Here is a 16,968-nt window from a genome sequence, read left to right as displayed (position 1 = left end):
AAGCTAAGTTTACTTCGAATTGATTTACAGGTTGATCGTGTAGTGCTCGCCTTCATTTAATACATTCTAAGTATATGGATGTGATAAGTTATATAAAGTGAATTTAGATTTTACCAGCTAATGGCTGGTACAAAATCATGAGTAGTCGTATCTTGTCGGCGACAAAATAGTGTAACAAACATATAATCTAGCGGAAATATATAGTATTATATACTATTTATTGTATGCTGCCTGGAATTAGTGTGTTTGTGTTTAATGTGTCAATAATGTCTGTTTGTTACTTGAAGATGTTTAAAATTTATATCTATTATAAAAACTACACAGTTAAAACGCTAGGTTACGTTTGTTACACTATTTTGTCACCGACTGGCAAAAGGAACCATATATAGATCATATCTACCGAGAGATCCTAATATTCTACCCAGATGTTTTTGTACCCATAGAATATTCTACTAATTAATATTAAAGTCTAATCACAATATGAACAGTGTAAGTTATGCCAATTCTACCACCCCCTTTGTTAAAGTTTTTCAAGGCCGACTTACGCGTAAAAGAGGAACCAATTGTTGTCATGTGATTTGCTATCAGGACATCATAGCTGACGGAGCGAATGTTTTGATTATTGTTTTTGGTTTTGATATGTAATTGTATTGCCCTCAAGATGTATGCTGCCGCGACGGAGAGTTTAATAAAGCAGGCGAGGTAACGTTAAACCTAAATGTAAAACGTTTTCTGTCAAAAACTGTATTGGTCACATGGCTGGTCTGGAACCTTTCTAAATTAGACAAGTTCCTCACTTGAATTAATATTCCTTTCAGAGAAATTAAGGAGGAAGAGCTGCAGAGATTTTGCGGGCGCATATTTAAGCTGCTCCACACTAAAGACGTCAGTGGAGAAACCGTGGACTCCCTCCAGAGGCTCCATCTGATAGTTTCTGCCACTAAACATGCCAGAGAGTAAGTAATATTAATCTAAAATACACCTGAACAGCACGTGGGCATGAAACCATTTGTCTGACCCTTCAAAAGTGTACCAGAAAGGTGTATTTCAGGACATTACAAGTGAATAATTGAAGACCTCCTCCATTACTATCAGGCTTCCATCAGATCTGGTGATGAAGCTGCAGACTGTTCTTTGCTCTTCATCGAGTCCAGAGCAGCTTCAGGTTCTGTCCTCCTCCATCATACGGCAGAGTGTTCCTCCCAGCGTGCACAGCCTCTGCTCTGATCTCAGTCAGGACAGCAGGACCTTGAGCTATGTGGCCAGTGTCGTTCTCTCTCAGGTGAGTCACAGGCTGTTTATGTTCAGCTTGTGTGTTGATCATGATTGTACACTTAACTAAATCTCATTTTTAGCAGGCTGGAAATAAAGAAGATGTGATCCCCCTTTGCCACCATCTGCTGAAAAGTCTCGAGTCTCGGCTGTCTGACGGGCTGATATCTAAACATGCTCTGCCCATTCTCTCTGAAATGATTACTGTTTATCCAGACGTTCTCACAGATGGTAAAGTCAAACGCATGCATGAAATGCAATACTATAGTGGGGTCCAAAAGTAAAAAATAATGAAAACACAACATTAAATAAAATATTGTTTAATAGTTTTATTAATGCAAATATTTACTTTAATTTTTAATTAAATATTTAATTTAATGCAAAGTCCGTTTTGCATTTTTTTTATTTTAATACAAATTATTACAAAATATGTTATCAGCATAACATTTTCATTTAAATCATTTAAAATAAACACTGCAATATTCCATAAAAAAAAATAAGAATAGGTTCATGGTGATTTTAATAAATGTCCAGAATGTTCTTAGTATCTTAATGTTTCAAATTTAGAATACTAAAACTTTTATTTTTAATGTATTTTAGATAGGACTTTGAATCCAAGACTTTCTAAATGGACTTTTAAACCCCACTGTATAGTTGTTAACTTCATTGGCATTGAAAAGGCATGATTTCAGTACCTAAATCTGGATAATGTAAAGATGCTAACATGAATTTTGTGGTCACTAAACCCAGATCAGGTGAATCTGGTCAGTCGTAAGCTGGTGGATTGGTTGCGTTATGCCAGTATGCAGCAGGGAGCCTCCATGTCTTCTGGGGGATTCTTCAGTGGACCAAGAGCACGTCAGGTGGGGCATGTTGCTTTTCCTCATTCACCAATACCTGCACCATCAGCCAATAAGCTCAAGCTCAAGTTTATAATGATAATGCTGAGTGATCTCAGTGAACTGATCGACATCTCTTCATCAGCCAGCTCCACTGATGGAGGTGGACGGGGTGGTAACGGGCGACTTCTTCACTGTGCTGTGTGTGGGTCAGAGCTACACCGAGGACCAGTGGATGAACATGTACACTTTCTCTATGATCAAGGGTTGGCTGCTCACTTACGACGCAGACGGGACTACAAACACAGAATCAGGTACAGAAGTCTGAACAGAGACATTGTGGGCAGGCATGGTAGAAGTCGTTTTTTGTTTCATATACTATTATAATAGTAGTGTTGTATAGTAGTATATATAGTAGTATAGTCGAGTAATATTTTGGATTAGCTTTTATTTTTATATTTTCAGTTTTCAGTTTAATTTTAGTATAAGTAATTGGTAACACCTTACAATAAGGTCTCATTTTTTTACATTTAATAAACACATTAACTAACAATAAACAAAGTAGTTTTACAGCATTTAGTAACCTAAAAAAATGTCATGCTTGTTCACTGTACATTAACAGATACAACTTTTGATTTGAATAATGTATTAGTACATGCTGAGATTTACACTGACTAAGATTGATAATGCTGTAGAAGGATTGTTCATTGTTACAATTGACAATTGTTAGCTAATGTTAACAAGTAACATTATTGTAAAGAGTTATAAAGTAATTTAGTGTTTTTGTTATTTTTATTAGTTTTTTAATATTTAATTGATTTTTATTTCAGTTTTTAGCACTTCAATTTAAACTACATATATAAAATATATATATACACTCACCTAAAGGATTATTAGGAACACCATACTAATACTGTGTTTGACCCCCTTTCGCCTTCAGAACTGCCTTAATTCTACGTGGCATTGATTCAACAAGGTGCTGAAAGTATTCTTTAGAAATGTTGGCCCATATTGATAGGATAGCATCTTGCAGTTGATGGGTACATGGTGGTCATAAAGGGATGGACATGGTCAGAAACAATGCTCAGGTAGGCCGTGGCATTTAAACGATGCCCAATTGGCACTAAGGGGCCTAAAGTGTGCCAAGAAAACATCCCCCACACCATTACACCACCACCACCAGCCTGCACAGTGGTAACAAGGCATGATGGATCCATGTTCTCATTCTGTTTACGCCAAATTCTGACTCTACCATCTGAATGTCTCAACAGAAATCGAGACTCATCAGACCAGGCAACATTATTCCAGTCTTCAACTGTCCAATTTTGGTGAGCTTGTGCAAATTGTAGCCTCTTTTTCCTATTTGTAGTGGAGATGAGTGGTACCCGGTGGGGTCTTCTGCTGTTGTAGCCCATCCGCCTCAAGGTTGTGCGTGTTGTGGCTTCACAAATGCTTTGCTGCATACCTCGGTTGTAACGAGTGGTTATTTCAGTCAAAGTTGCTCTTCTATCAGCTTGAATCAGTCGGCCCATTCTCCTCTGACCTCTAGCATCAACAAGGCATTTTCGCCCACAGGACTGCCGCATACTGGATGTTTTTCCCTTTTCACACCATTCTTTGTAAACCCTAGAAATGGTTGTGCGTGAAAATCCCAGTAACTGAGCAGATTGTGAAATACTCAGATCGGCCCGTCTGGCACCAACAACCATGCCACGCTCAAAATTGCTTAAATCACCTTTCTTTCCCATTCTGACATTCAGTTTGGAGTTCAGGAGATTGTCTTGACCAGGACCACACCCCTAAATGCATTGAAGCAACTGCCATGTGATTGGTTGATTAGATAATTGCATTAATGAGAAATTGAACAGGTGTTCCTTTAGGTGAGTGTATGTGTGTGTGTAGAGAGAGAGCGAGAGAGATTTCAAATGGCCAAAAACGATTTGAACAATGTCAACATTGTTTACGAATTGTGCCATGTCAGATATATACTTCATTTGTTAAGTTAAGTTAAGATGAGTAACATGGGATTTTCATCTTTGCTAGCTCCACTAAAAAGAGCACAGGTCATTCAGTCACAGCACCAAGGTAAGATGCAAGTGAAAAGCCTGATATGATCAATCTGCTTCCTGCGCAATCAGAAACTCCCTTTACTGAATGACATTCCTGCAATCAGAATAAACAAACTCTACTATTCCTAAAAAAAATTGGGGGGGGGGACCATGATCCATAATTAATTGCTGTATGTATCAAATTGATTTTGAGTCTATGGCTATGTTTGGAATTAAATACTATCTTACTACTGCATACTGTGGTGTGTGTATATACTGTATACAGCCAATTATTTTTATAAAATAGTACATGAAACAGTATGCAGCCATACACGTTTCATGCTGCGCTGTTGTCACATGACCTCACCATGTTTTCTTCTGTGTGTGGCATCTATTTAATCTCTGAAAAATAAATAGCCTGTGTCTAAAATCTTACACTCTCAGACTAGTCGTCCGGGTACTTTTTTGCTAACTGTTACATTAATACTGTGAATTCTTACTCTTTCACTTCTCTTTTCACGTATTGGAAGTTCTTTAACAATTTATTTTGTATTTTGTATATAATATCTTTATTTTTAGCAATGAGAATTCCACATTGTGTGCTCTGGTTGTTTATACTGCACATTTTATAGTAAGTCATCAGGGTATTCAGAAAATGTGCACACTATACATACTGCCTACTGCCAGAATAGTAGTATTGTAGTATGCCATTCCAAAGATAGCCTGCATGTCCTGTCATATGCTCACCCTTTCAATGGCATTAGATCCCGCCGGATAAGGTGCTCGATGGAGCCGTGCTCCGGGTGTTGTAGTGTAGTGCACTGTGCTGTAACGTGCTGTTCTGTTGATGTAGATGATCGCTCGGAGGTGGACAGTTCAGTGATGTCCATGGTGTCGGCCACATCCTCTTCCAGCAGACTGCTTCCTCCCAAAGAGAGACTCCGCGAGAAGGCTTTTGAATACTGCCAGCGTCTCATTGAACAGAGTGACCGGAGTGAGTAGATCGTACTGGTAGGCCAGGCTATGGAGAATGTTTATTACACTCTGCTGGTAAATGTGTTGATTTATTTCTCTCATTTCTTTTCAAAATGCAGAAGCTCTGAAGAGGATGGATACGGAGCTACAGAAAGCAGTAAGCACCACATATACTATTGTTCAGAAGTTTGTGGTTGGCAAGATTTTATAATGTTTTTCAAAGAAGTCTCTTATGCTTACCAAGGCTGCATGTATTTGATCAAAAATGCAGTAAAAACTGTAGTTTTGTGAAATATTATTACAATTTTTAAAATAACTGTTTTATATGTCAATATATTTTAAAATGTACTTTATCCCTGTGATGTTAAAGCTGAATTTTCAGCATCATTAGTGTCACATGATCCTTCAGAAATTATTCTAATATGATGGTTGATGCTCAAGAATCATTTATTATTATCAATGTTGCTACTTTATTTATTTTTTTGTGGAAACTGTTTTCAAGATTCTTTAATGAATAGATAGTTAAGAAAACAGCATTTATTTTAAGTAGAAATTGTATGTATGTCTTTACTACTTTATTTAACGCATCCTTGCTGAATAAAAGTTTTCTTTTCTTTCAATAAACAAAAACATCTTACTGACCCCAAACCTATGAATAGTAGTGTGTATATAGCTTACTATTTAGTGGGGTCTAAAAGTCTGATGTTAAATATTTATTTATTTGTTTGTAATTTATAATTTTAACCTGCACTATACATTTAAATTAAATTAAATATTTAAAAAAAAAAAAAAGGAATTTAGTCCAATTTAAATGAGCAGTTCATTACTAAAAAAGTACTTACAAACATTTTTTCAAGTCATGTAAACTTGGATAACAAATTTGTTTATTTGTTTTCATTTAAACTTTATTTAAATTGTTTGGCAGATCATATAATTTGAAATGAAAATTCAGTGTTGAATTAGAAAACAATGCAAAATAGATGGGTTTTACACTGTATAATTAATAATATCATGGTGAAATAGTAGTCAAGTCACCTTTATTTATATAGCGCTTTTTTTGCAATACAAATTGTTTCAAAGCAACTTTACAGTGATAACAGGAAAATGAATGCAAAAGAGTTTAAAGATATATATATATATATATATATATATATATATATATGTGTATATGTGTATTATTATCATTATTTATATATATATATATATATATATATATATATATATAATTAAATGGCACATGGACAGTGACTCTGTTTATCTGTTGTGCAGTGTATCATCGAGTCCGTGTCAATAATCGACATCATCTGTGGCGAGGACCCCTCCTATGTGTACCGTGCCTTCCCCTGCATCAAAGCCCTGTACGGCAGACTGAACGGAGACTTCACCTACGCTCGAACCCTGCTGCCTATCGCTCAGTTCTACCTCAACCACAGTGAGTGACGGGCCCTGTTAGAGACGGGCCTCTGACAGTGTGACCTATGATGTATGTCAGCGTCCATGTGCTCTGTTCCCAGGCGAGATGGCCGCGGTGGACTCTGAGGCCGTGTTCTGCCAGCTCTTCAGCCACTGTCCCACAGAGCAGTTCAATGAGCCCATGCTAGCCTTTGAGTTTGTCCAGTTCTGTCTACTCAATTCCAGCGTGCTGCAGGACAGAGTGGCCAACTACAGACAGAGCTTCCCAAACCTCCTGAAGGTGGGCTGGCTGACTCGCATTTTAAAGTGAATCCAGTTAAGTGATGTACTAAAACGTTGTGCATTTTGCCTGTCAGTTCTTGGCGTGGAACAGCTCAGGATTGATTGGAGAGTTTGTGGAGCTGCTTCCGTCACTGGTAGCTCCAGATACAGCCATTGAGTTACTGCACACTATCCTTGATCTGCCCTGCTTAGCAGCAGCGCTGGACCTCCAGCAGAGGTGCGTCACTTTACCGACGACAGATCGACGTTTTAACTGAAATTGTTTGTGATGTGAATTAGTGATGCAATGCTGTTGCAGATCAGCGTGCTATCAGGCTTTGGACCGTACTGCGTGGGACCAGCAGGGGGCGAAGTTGGCTGCTTGTCTGGATGCCTTCCGCCAGCCGTCCTATAGGGGGCTCTTCCTCTACATCCTCAGACCGGAGGCTGGGACCGGAGACACTATAGACAGGTAATACCTGCCACATCATTTATAGAACACAATCTAGGAGGAATATCGGGACATTTAAAATGAGTTAGCAGGATGCAGAATTGTAATTTGAGTTTAAGGAGGTAGAATTAAAATGCAGTGGAATTCAAAGAAAATCATATATACATAATTACACTACCGAAAGAAAAGAAGTATCTTATGAATGCATTTATTTAGTCAAAAATACAGTAAAAACTGTAATATGTTACATATTATGTAATTTATTGTAATAAATGTAAATTATTTTAAAGCTGAATTTTCAGCATCATCACTCCAGTCTTCAGTGTCACATGATCCTTCAGAAATCATTCTAATATGATTTGATGCTCAAGAAACATTAAATTCTCATCAATGTTTAAATCACTTGCGCTTAATACAGTGTGTTAATATTTTTGTGGAGAATTTTCAGGATTTTTTGATGAATAGAAAATTCAAAGGAACAGCATTTATTTGAAGTATTTAAAGTTGTCTTTACTGTCACTACTGGTGAATCTGATGTCATTGCTGCATAAAAGTGTTCATTTATTTTAAAAAATGTACTTACTGACCACAAACGTTTGAATGGGAGTGTACATTTGATCAAATTTGCTCTGATGGTTATAGTGTGATGGTTATACTCTGAGTGTGATTGCTTAATAGGCTAAATCTGCTTCATGAGATTCTGGCTGACATGGCGGAGAGTCCACGGGTCGTTCAGTGTGCTCAGGTCGTTCCTGTGCTTCTGCATGTTTACTTCAACACTGTCATTCAGGTAAGAGTCACAAATGAGAGGTCAAGCCATTTAACCGAGATCTCGGTTGTGTCATCTGTTCCCATGTTTTTTAAATGTTTGTGTTTTATAGAAAGCTGATGAGAAAATGATGAACCAGCTGCTGCTGGTGCTGCTGGAGAGAAGTAGCCTGCTCTATAACATCAAGACATTTAATGCTGAAGTCCAAAAGTAAGGCACTTTTAAAATGTTGCCACCTTCTTGTGAGATTTTGGCTGTTCCTAAAACCCAGTAAGCCTACATTTGACAAGTTGTATATATACACATTTGAACATAAATTCTACACGTGTAAGTGATGGTGCATGAATTATTTGTGATTGTAGGGTGTTCAGCACACACCTGCAGGCTCTGTGCAAACTCCACCCACCACTGATTGTGGATCAGTCCAGGGAGATCCTGGAGTTTGCAAGCATCCCAGCCAATATTTACAGTAAAGAAGACTTCTACACACATGTGGTGAGGAGGAGAAGTAGGGCACTGTAATTGTAAGTGTCATCTTGCGATACTTGTTCTTCAGGTGACTGTATTTAATGTGTACACGCAGGTGTGGGTCATTGGTGAGTTTCTCTCGGTGTCATACGACCCTCGCTGCACGGTGGAACTGATCACCTCTTTTTTTGAGAGTTTGGAGGCGGTGCTGTTTGAGATCACGCAGGTGCGACAGTCAGCTAGCCCCCCGGGTTTCTCCCCCCGCCTCATCACGGTTCTCATGACGACCCTTGCTAAACTGGCCACACGCAGTCAGGATCTTATTCCAAGGTAGATCAACCAGCTCCAACATCATGGTTTTTTCATTACAAAGTATATTTAAATGTTTTCCTGAAGACACTATGTTTACTATGAAGACACAAAAGTTCTGCTTTTTCGGATATTACCTTTCATGTAGTGTGCAATATAGCTGTTTGTGAATGTAAAAGTTCTGCAAAGTTTCAAAGGTCAAAGTGCACGATAACTGGAGTTAATGTCTCCCAAAAGAAAGAACCGATTCTGAACTGCCTGAAACGAATCATCAGTAATTCCAGCCTTACTTCCTGCACGAACCTATGTAGGTTTGTAACAGATTTGCATAATGCAAGTCTGTGGCCTTCATTGGCTTCCCCTGCACGATGTCTACTTAGCTGAAATTCAGATGTGGTATTGGGAATTTCGTTTCCGACACACGCTGTAAGCGGTAGACCAATCACAACAGACTGGGCCGTCTGACCAATCAGAGCAGAGTAGGCTCTCAGAAAGGAGGAGTTTAGAGAGACCGAATATTTTAACTAACCGTTTTGGACACTGTGAGAGAAGGGGTGATGCTATATGTATATATTATGAGAAATTTTTTTTTTTTTTTTTTTTTGGATGCTTCTGAACCTATTGTAGGAGACCTCCAAAACAAAATTAGGAGCATTTAAAATAGCATAACAAGGGAACTTTAAGGTAACAACACACAGTATTATGATTCAAGGACATCTAAACTTTTTTTTTTTTCTTGTGTGTGTGCGTGTGTGCGTGTGTGTGTGTGTGTGTGTGTGTACCTACTTAACTATAACTTTGGGGATAAATTTGTACCCAGAAGTGACTAAAATCTTCAAAAAACTTCCTTTAGGGACATCCTCATTTGTTAATCTGGTATAAAAATTAAGTAATTAAATGTAAAAATGCAGAAAATTTTGTGTGATGGGTAGGTTTAGGGGTAGGGTTAGTGTAAGGGGATAGAATATACAGTTTGTACAGTATAAAAACCCTTACGTCTGTGGAATGTCTATGGAACGTGTGTGTGTGTGTGTAAAATTATACACATTATACACTGCCTGACAAAAAAAACAAAAACATGGTACATACATTTTTGGTAAAGATCTTATATTGACAATGCAAGAGTAAAATTAAAACTCTTGTAGTATCAACCCATATTTCTATATCCCTCACTCTTTCCATGTCTATTTCCATTTCTCTCAGAGTGTCGCTTTTCCTGTCTAAGATGCGGACATTTGCTCGTAGTGGTCCGGTAATGGCGTGCTACAATGATGAAGACACTGAGGAAATCATCACACGAGCCCATGAACTTATTAACCTTCTCAAATTACCAAATGTGGCTCAGTTTGTCCTGGCCCCTTCAGCAGGAGGCGACGGCCCCCGCTGGCACAGAGACACCAACGCCTCTCTTCCTCAGGCCATGAGAGCCGTCAGCGGTCTCCTCCACAGACATTCCAGCTTCCTGCCCACGTGAGCCAATTCTAGGAACTCGTTTTACAAATAACTGCACAGAATACCAAGAGAGAGTTTCTAAAGGACACAAAGAGGGAGTGAAAGGAAATGTGAGAGACACTGAAGCCAAACAGACAAGCGCTGTATTTCATCATGACTTTCACTTCTGCTGAACACATTCTTGTAAATCAAAACAAACATCAAGACACACGAGGATTATGATTTATTCCTTGATTTATTCAAATGATTGTTAGACACTTTTAAATAAATCAAACATTCTATGTGTTTATTGTAAGGTTGCATCTATTGCTGCCATTTATGAGTAATGTCAAAACTGTTAAAATACAGCTTAGATTCAGTTTTATCCTTTTAATTAAAAACCTATGAAACCAAAGGAATTGATCATATACATGAAATTTGACACAGTAGAAATGTCTACACAATGTAGAAATGCTTATTGTCATATTAAATGTGGCATTATGACAAAATGAGTACAAATTGTTTTACATTCAAAGTGCTTAAAAACATACTTGGTCATATCTGAGCTTCCTGGCTAAAACCAGGGTCACATTAGACTTTGAGCATGCGAAATTTCTTCGGACACTGCAACGGTTGCACAATGATGTCACATTCTGCGCTGTCTTTTAAAACATATAATACGTCAAAAATGTAAAAATATGCAGTCTGCTCCACTTTACTGCAATGCTGCAGATTTAAAGTTTGTGCTCTTTTAATTCACCTAAAAGGTCACCCTAATGCCTATCAATCTTCTATTGGGCAGAAATCTTCACATGATACGAATTCGCACCAAACTTGAACTTTGGAACACAGCGAAATGCAAAACGTCTTCGTTTGAGCTGGCGCTTCCTGTCTCCCGCATTCACATGCGTATAAATGGAAGTCAATGGAATGAAAAAAGTAGTGTGTCAAGAGGTAAAAAGTTGCAAGAACTGCTGGACACAAGTTATTCATTGAACTGATCACAGATGGAAACACATTAAGAACGACCACACAAAAAAAACTATCTGGAAATAAACAGTTATAATTGTCTATTAGCGTTAAAAGTGCTGTTTTAGTTGCAAGAATTTCATCAAGGTTCATATTTTTATGAGACCTTTAGGTTTGGGTCTTACTAAAAAGATGCATATAATTCATCAAGGCTAGTTTCAATGTGAGCCTCTGTGGGAGCTGAATTGACTTCAGATTTATTTATTATAATAAATCCTGTTATCCCCTCAAGCTTTCCACCAATCTCACGACCCCAGAGGATCCATTGTGCAACAATTACAAAGCCATTTCTAACATTTTTGTTCATAGTCGTTATTACAAGATCACAGTAGTAGAAATACTTCAACATAAATTCTGCTCAATGCCAACAACCGCCAATAAATTCACTTCTATCATATCAAGTGTTTAAAGGCAGTAGATAGCTCTATTAAAGGACATGGAATGTCTTCTGTATTATACACATTTTGCCTGTAAACATTGACAGTTGAAACAGTACATTATGTCAACAGGTTAAGACTACATCTGTGAAAATAGACTGGCCACAAAGTGCTGAGTTATCAGGACAGAAATTCTTCTATATAAAAGTGTATTTTAGAACAACAGTACTATAACATGCCCATCTATGATTAATATAGAGGGATGCAAAGGCAGCTCATGGTCAAATACATAGTCTTTTATAGCTCAACAAACCCTGTATGTGTGAACACTTCAGGTCTTCTGCATCTGTCACCTGGATATTTTGATTTGGCTGGTCCCCGTTGCATACAAGTACCTCCAGATGGCGTAATAGTGTATGCCTGCCCCCACTGCCACAAAGATGTGCCAGATGGCATGAGCGAATGGGATGAGGCCATCACTCTTGAAGAAGACAATTCCCAGGCAGTAGAAGACTCCGCCCACTGACAGCTCTAATATGCCCTCTCTGTTAGGCTGAAATAATGCGTTCAGTTTAAACAGGTCACTCTACCACAGACAAATTACACAAGGGTCATTCCACAAAACACATGTGCATTCTCTCCATGTGTAAAATTTGTTGAAGATAAAAATCCATTATGTAAATAATGCTGTTTTTTTAATGTTTTTTCCCATCGTGATGCCATTTTAATATTCACTACTGACAAACAGAACATGGTAAAGTGCTAAAAAGGAATTTGAGTGACCTTGAAAAGCAAAATTATGTTATTATGACAGGTTTATGGTTAATGGAATAGTTACTTTAAAGGAGGGAAAATGGTGATAAGATGGATGCCCATTTAATACAACGTTAATAATCATAAATACATTTTATATACTTCCTTTTGCTTCAGAACTGCCTTCTTCATGGCCTAGATTCAACAAGGTGCTGGAAACATTCCTCAGAGATTTTGGTCCATCTTGACTTGATGGCATCACACAGTTGCCATCAAGGTGCTCCATTGGATTGAGATCTGGTGACTGTGGAGGCCATTTGAGTATAGTGAACTCATTGTCATATTTAACAAACCAGTTTGTGATGATTTGAGCTCTGTGACGTGGCGTGTTATCCCTTTGGAAGTAGCCATCAGAAAATGAGTACACTGTGGTCATAAAGTGATGGACAACAGTACTCGGGTAGGCTGTGGTGTTTAAACAATGCTCAATTGGTACTAAGTGGCTCAAAGTGTGCCAAGAATATATCCTCCACACCACCACCACCAGCCTGAACCGCTGATACAAGGCAGGTTGGATCCATGCTTTTATGCTGATTACACCAGATTCTGACCCGAATCCCAGTAGATCAGCAGTTTCTGAAATACTCGGACCAGCCCGTCTGGCACCAACAACCAAGCCAAGTTCAAAGTCACTTAAATTACTTTTCTTCCCTGTTTTGATTCTCAGTTTGAACTTCAGCAGATTGTCTTGACCGTGTCTACATGCCTTAATGCATTGCTGCCATGTGATTGGCTGATTAGATATGTGTTAACAAACAGATGAACAGGTGTATCTAATTAAGTGGTTGGTGTGTTTGTTAATATATAATTCATATAATTTTTTTTTTTAAATTCATATAATTAATTATATATATGACAATTTCCCCCTTTTAAAGCAACTATTCCATTAACCACAAAACTGTCATAATTACATAAAAATGCTTTCAAGAAGCAAACTCTTAATGTCAAGCAAATGTCTCTTCTTGATTGTATTGCTTTATCATGTTTTGTTTGTCAGTAGGGAATGATATTAAAATGTTAGTAGTAAAACAAGTGATAACTGAAAAGTATTCAATTGACTTTCTAAGAAGCACCTTGTAGAATCAAAAGGCTTGTAACATAAAAATAATATCCTGTCAACCCTGTTGTCTTGCTGCATAAATATATCCCAACATATATATTGAAATGCATTAATTTAGATTAAGATGACTCAATCACGTAAATCTTTAACACTTAAGCACGTTGTGTGTCTGATAGAATGTTTGAAATCTTCCAAAGATTTACTGAATAGGTGCTTGTCAATTGGAAGGCGGCATCCTGTGTCTCGGTCCTCCTGGTATAGACACTAGGATGCCGGCTTGTGGGGATAGAGTTCTCCACAGCATTAACTGCAAGTCTTGAGAATGAGCAACGCTACGTCATAAATATTCAAATTTAATTGTAGAATTTGTTTTTCTATTTTTCTATTTATGCAATGCAGTGGATTACATGTCTGTGGTTTCCCTGTGTTTTACATTATGGACAGTTAGGCATTAAGTGATCAATTTAGAACAAAACAAAAGGAAACATAATGCCTTTATCTCCGAAATCATTTATTTGTCTTGCATTAGATGATGAAATTGGACGAGCTCAGTGCCGATTTATTTTCCAGCCGCTAATTGTTTTTCGTGCAAAGGACTGTGGATGAAGGGAGGACGTGAAGGATACACTCGATGCATCCTTCAAAATAAGCCGACTGAAGGTGCAAATCAAAGGCTCCTTCACACTGAGACTGAAGCTTGATGATGTGGCAGCCTAAATATGCATCCTTACTAGGACACAGCCAAGTAAGCCTAATTCAATAACTCAATGAAAGACATTAATGAAGTAAATACCTATTTGTATTTCAAAGTATACTTTATGTTAATATCACTAACGGAAATGTTGTAAAATATAAATAAGCTGCTTTAAGTATCTCAAAAGCCTTCATTACTGTTTTTATGAACACATGTACAGGGTTCAGTCACACGTACCATTGACAGAAGAACAACTGCAGGAACAGCTCCCATGGCAGTGTAGCACAGTAAGTCTAGTATCTTGTTCCTGAAACATAACACAGCTGTTTTAAAGATATTCTGATGCAGAGTTGTTAATATTAATTTACATGTTTTATTATAATAAAAAAAAACAAGCACCGGCTTTTTTTCACAGTTTTGGACATTAAAGGGTTAGTTCACCCAAAAATGAAAATTCTGTCAGTAATTACTCACCCTCATGTTGTTCCAACCCCGTAAGACCTTTGTTCATCTTCGGAACACAAATTAAGATGTACAACACAGACGCGCTGCGCAGTTATACTACGTGAAAAAAAACTCGAGGCCCAGAGAGAAGGAAATGAAAAGTGGAATAAAGTCGTTATTTTTGTGTGTTTTTTGCGCACAAAAAGTATTCTCGTCGCTTTATAAACTTAAGATTGAGCCACTATAGTCACTTGGACTATATTAACGATGTCTTTAATACATTTTCTGGGCCAGCAAGTTATAATGCCTTAGAAGCCTATGGAGGAGTGATCCAGCTCTCAGATTTAATCAAAAATATCTTAATTTGTGTTCCGAAGATGAACGAAGGTTTTACGGGGTTGGAACAACATGAGGGTGAGTAATTACTGACAGAATTTTCATTTTTGGGTGAACTAACCCTTTAACTATCACAATAGCATCTGAGAGTGATTATCATCTATATCCTCAAATAAGAGGGCGCATACTTCTCATGAAAAAAGAAGACATAGGCAGAGCCAGCGCAGGCCATGATCCACACCAGCCAGCGCATGTGGACAGCCCAGGGTCCTAGTTCTCTCAGGTTCAGCCTGCACACAACACAACTCATCCCTGTGAAGCTCTAACACGCTGATAGTTATGAATATCCAGCAGACACACACATCTCATACTCACCAGGGTGCATACGATGCAGCTATAAAGAAATATATCACCATCCTGTCGCACATGTGGAATCGCTGCTCCACCTTCCTGTTGTAGCAACACATAAGAAAATGTTTTTTTTAAATACTCATTCCATTAAAATCAATCTCACATCTTTGTGTATCCTTCTGATCCTTACATCACCATTCCAAAGTGTGGGGTTGCTTGTTTTTTAAGGTAGTCTCTTATGTTCAGAATTTTGAGCATCACTACTCCAGTCTGCAGTGTCACATGATTCGAATATGCTGATTTGCTGCTCAAAAAATACACTTAATCAATGTTGAAAACAGATGTGCTGCTTAATATTTTTGTGTAAATCATAATGCAGGATTTTTTTCAGGATTCTTTGATGAATATAAAGTCGAAAAGAACAACCTTTACTTGAAATAGAAATCTTGTGTAACATTCTTAAAGTCCACATGAAATCAAAATTGACCATATTTACTTTGTTTGCCTAAATTGATCGTTTTGTGGTGAACAATTCATCCATGCAAGTCAATCCACACAAAAAAAAATTTTGGCTTCGTAATCTTTAATCAAAATCTGAAAATGCCCCTCCCCTCTGCATTGGAGGACCTTCCCTGATGACGTAGGTTTGAGGACTTGGGTTGGGAAACGCTTAACCACTCCCCTCAAACCGTTAGTCTGTTATGAGCGAGAGATGGAGAGGAGGAGCGCTAGAGTAAAACCCTGCCCTCTGTTCAATATTCCTTTTCACTGGGAAATACGTCACAACACTGGAGAAAAGTCGTTTGCAACTTCCGGTTCACGCGGACTTTAATGTCTTGACTGTCACATTTGATAAGTTTAATGTGTCCTTGCTGAATAAAAGTATTATTTCTTAGCAACCCTAACAACCACGAAAACAACATCCTAGCAACAGAGTCTAATTACATTTTATTAAAAAAACAAAAAACACTTGTCTTCCAAATCAAGGCGTGTAAAATAAATGCAGGTGACTATAGTGAAGCATGTTGCAACAATTTGAGTCCTGTTCTTGCTTAATGAGACTCTTTGTTATTTTCCATATGTATAATTTCCATTGGGCAGAGTCATGTGTGAATCACAGATTGATGAAACTGCCTGTGGCAAACATGAACTGGCAGGCCCATGTGAATGCATCTGCTGTGTCAATGTGGATTCATGTGTAACTGCGTAGGTGTCCTGCTCTGATGAAGATCCAAAGTTCATTCATAATGTTTCCACTAAATCTGCATTTGGAGCTGAAACTTACTCCTAGCACAGAATATGCAAACATTTAGCATAATAGGTCAAATATTGCACCATTGACATATAATAAGTTTGTACAACATTACAGTCTACCATTCTGCTGCTATGTAGCACGAAACCACACTTTATCTGGGAAGAGTCAAGATAAGCTGTGACATTAAATAATCAGACATCTGTATGACAGCAGAAGACATTACTCTTTGTTTTCCGTCAATTCAGGGCTCAATAATCAACATGTCGGATGGAAATATTTAATTCCAGATGGCATCTGTTGTCACTCTTGAAATTGGTTTGAAGATGAGAAGAAAATTATATATATATACGCATAAATGAAATATTCTTCTTTT

The 16,968-nt window shown here is 37.8% G+C and overlaps 2 protein-coding genes across 12 annotated transcripts in view; one reads left to right on the top strand and one right to left on the bottom strand.

Moving 5' to 3' along the window:
* The first annotated feature begins 364 nt into the window (after positions 1 to 364).
* Positions 365 to 10,745, top strand: ap5z1 (adaptor related protein complex 5 subunit zeta 1). Of its 8 annotated transcripts, none has more exons than XM_084086559.1 (19): positions 544 to 702; positions 819 to 956; positions 1,096 to 1,282; positions 1,359 to 1,503; positions 2,023 to 2,135; positions 2,257 to 2,425; positions 3,383 to 3,439; positions 4,155 to 4,196; positions 5,013 to 5,153; positions 5,254 to 5,291; positions 6,404 to 6,566; positions 6,649 to 6,827; positions 6,904 to 7,046; positions 7,128 to 7,280; positions 7,938 to 8,049; positions 8,141 to 8,238; positions 8,391 to 8,523; positions 8,612 to 8,826; positions 10,009 to 10,745. In XM_084086559.1, exons 1-19 carry the CDS (start codon positions 662 to 664, stop codon positions 10,277 to 10,279), a joined length of 2,538 nt encoding a protein of 845 aa, XP_083942685.1. In that variant the 5' UTR covers positions 544 to 661; the 3' UTR covers positions 10,280 to 10,745. The 8 variants fall into 8 exon arrangements, with proteins under 8 accessions (XP_083942691.1, XP_083942685.1, XP_083942684.1 ...); XM_084086558.1 differs by having other exon boundaries at positions 1,356 to 1,503; XM_084086563.1 differs by lacking the exon at positions 3,383 to 3,439.
* mmd2a (monocyte to macrophage differentiation-associated 2a) overlaps positions 10,474 to 16,968 on the bottom strand; it is a 17,708-nt gene continuing 11,213 nt past the window's right edge. For all 4 annotated transcript variants that reach the window (XM_084086683.1, XM_084086684.1, XM_084086686.1 and 1 more), the window contains 4 exons: positions 15,365 to 15,439; positions 15,178 to 15,279; positions 14,447 to 14,516; positions 10,474 to 12,195 (listed from right to left, as the gene is read on the bottom strand). In XM_084086683.1, coding sequence (XP_083942809.1) covers positions 11,992 to 12,195; positions 14,447 to 14,516; positions 15,178 to 15,279; positions 15,365 to 15,439 — 451 coding nt within the window. In that variant the 3' untranslated portion in view covers positions 10,474 to 11,991. The remainder of the gene's footprint in view (positions 12,196 to 14,446; positions 14,517 to 15,177; positions 15,280 to 15,364; positions 15,440 to 16,968) is intronic.

This window comes from Abramis brama (genome assembly GCF_963993115.1).
Source record: "Abramis brama genome assembly, chromosome: 1".
Classification (NCBI taxonomy): Eukaryota; Metazoa; Chordata; class Actinopteri; order Cypriniformes; family Leuciscidae; genus Abramis; species Abramis brama.
Note: the sequence above shows the minus strand (reverse complement) of the source record. Positions and strands in the feature narration are given on the sequence as shown.

Bases quoted from the DNA above. Each gene is read 5' to 3' on its own strand.
- ap5z1 (XM_084086558.1), top strand. From the start codon at position 662: ATGTATGCTGCCGCGACGGAGAGTTTAATAAAGCAGGCGAG. The intron at 957-1,095 runs GTAAGTAATATT...CATTACTATCAG, and splicing joins GCCACTAAACATGCCAGAGA to GCTTCCATCAGATCTGGTGA. The intron at 1,283-1,355 runs GTGAGTCACAGG...TCTCATTTTTAG, and splicing joins CCAGTGTCGTTCTCTCTCAG to CAGGCTGGAAATAAAGAAGA.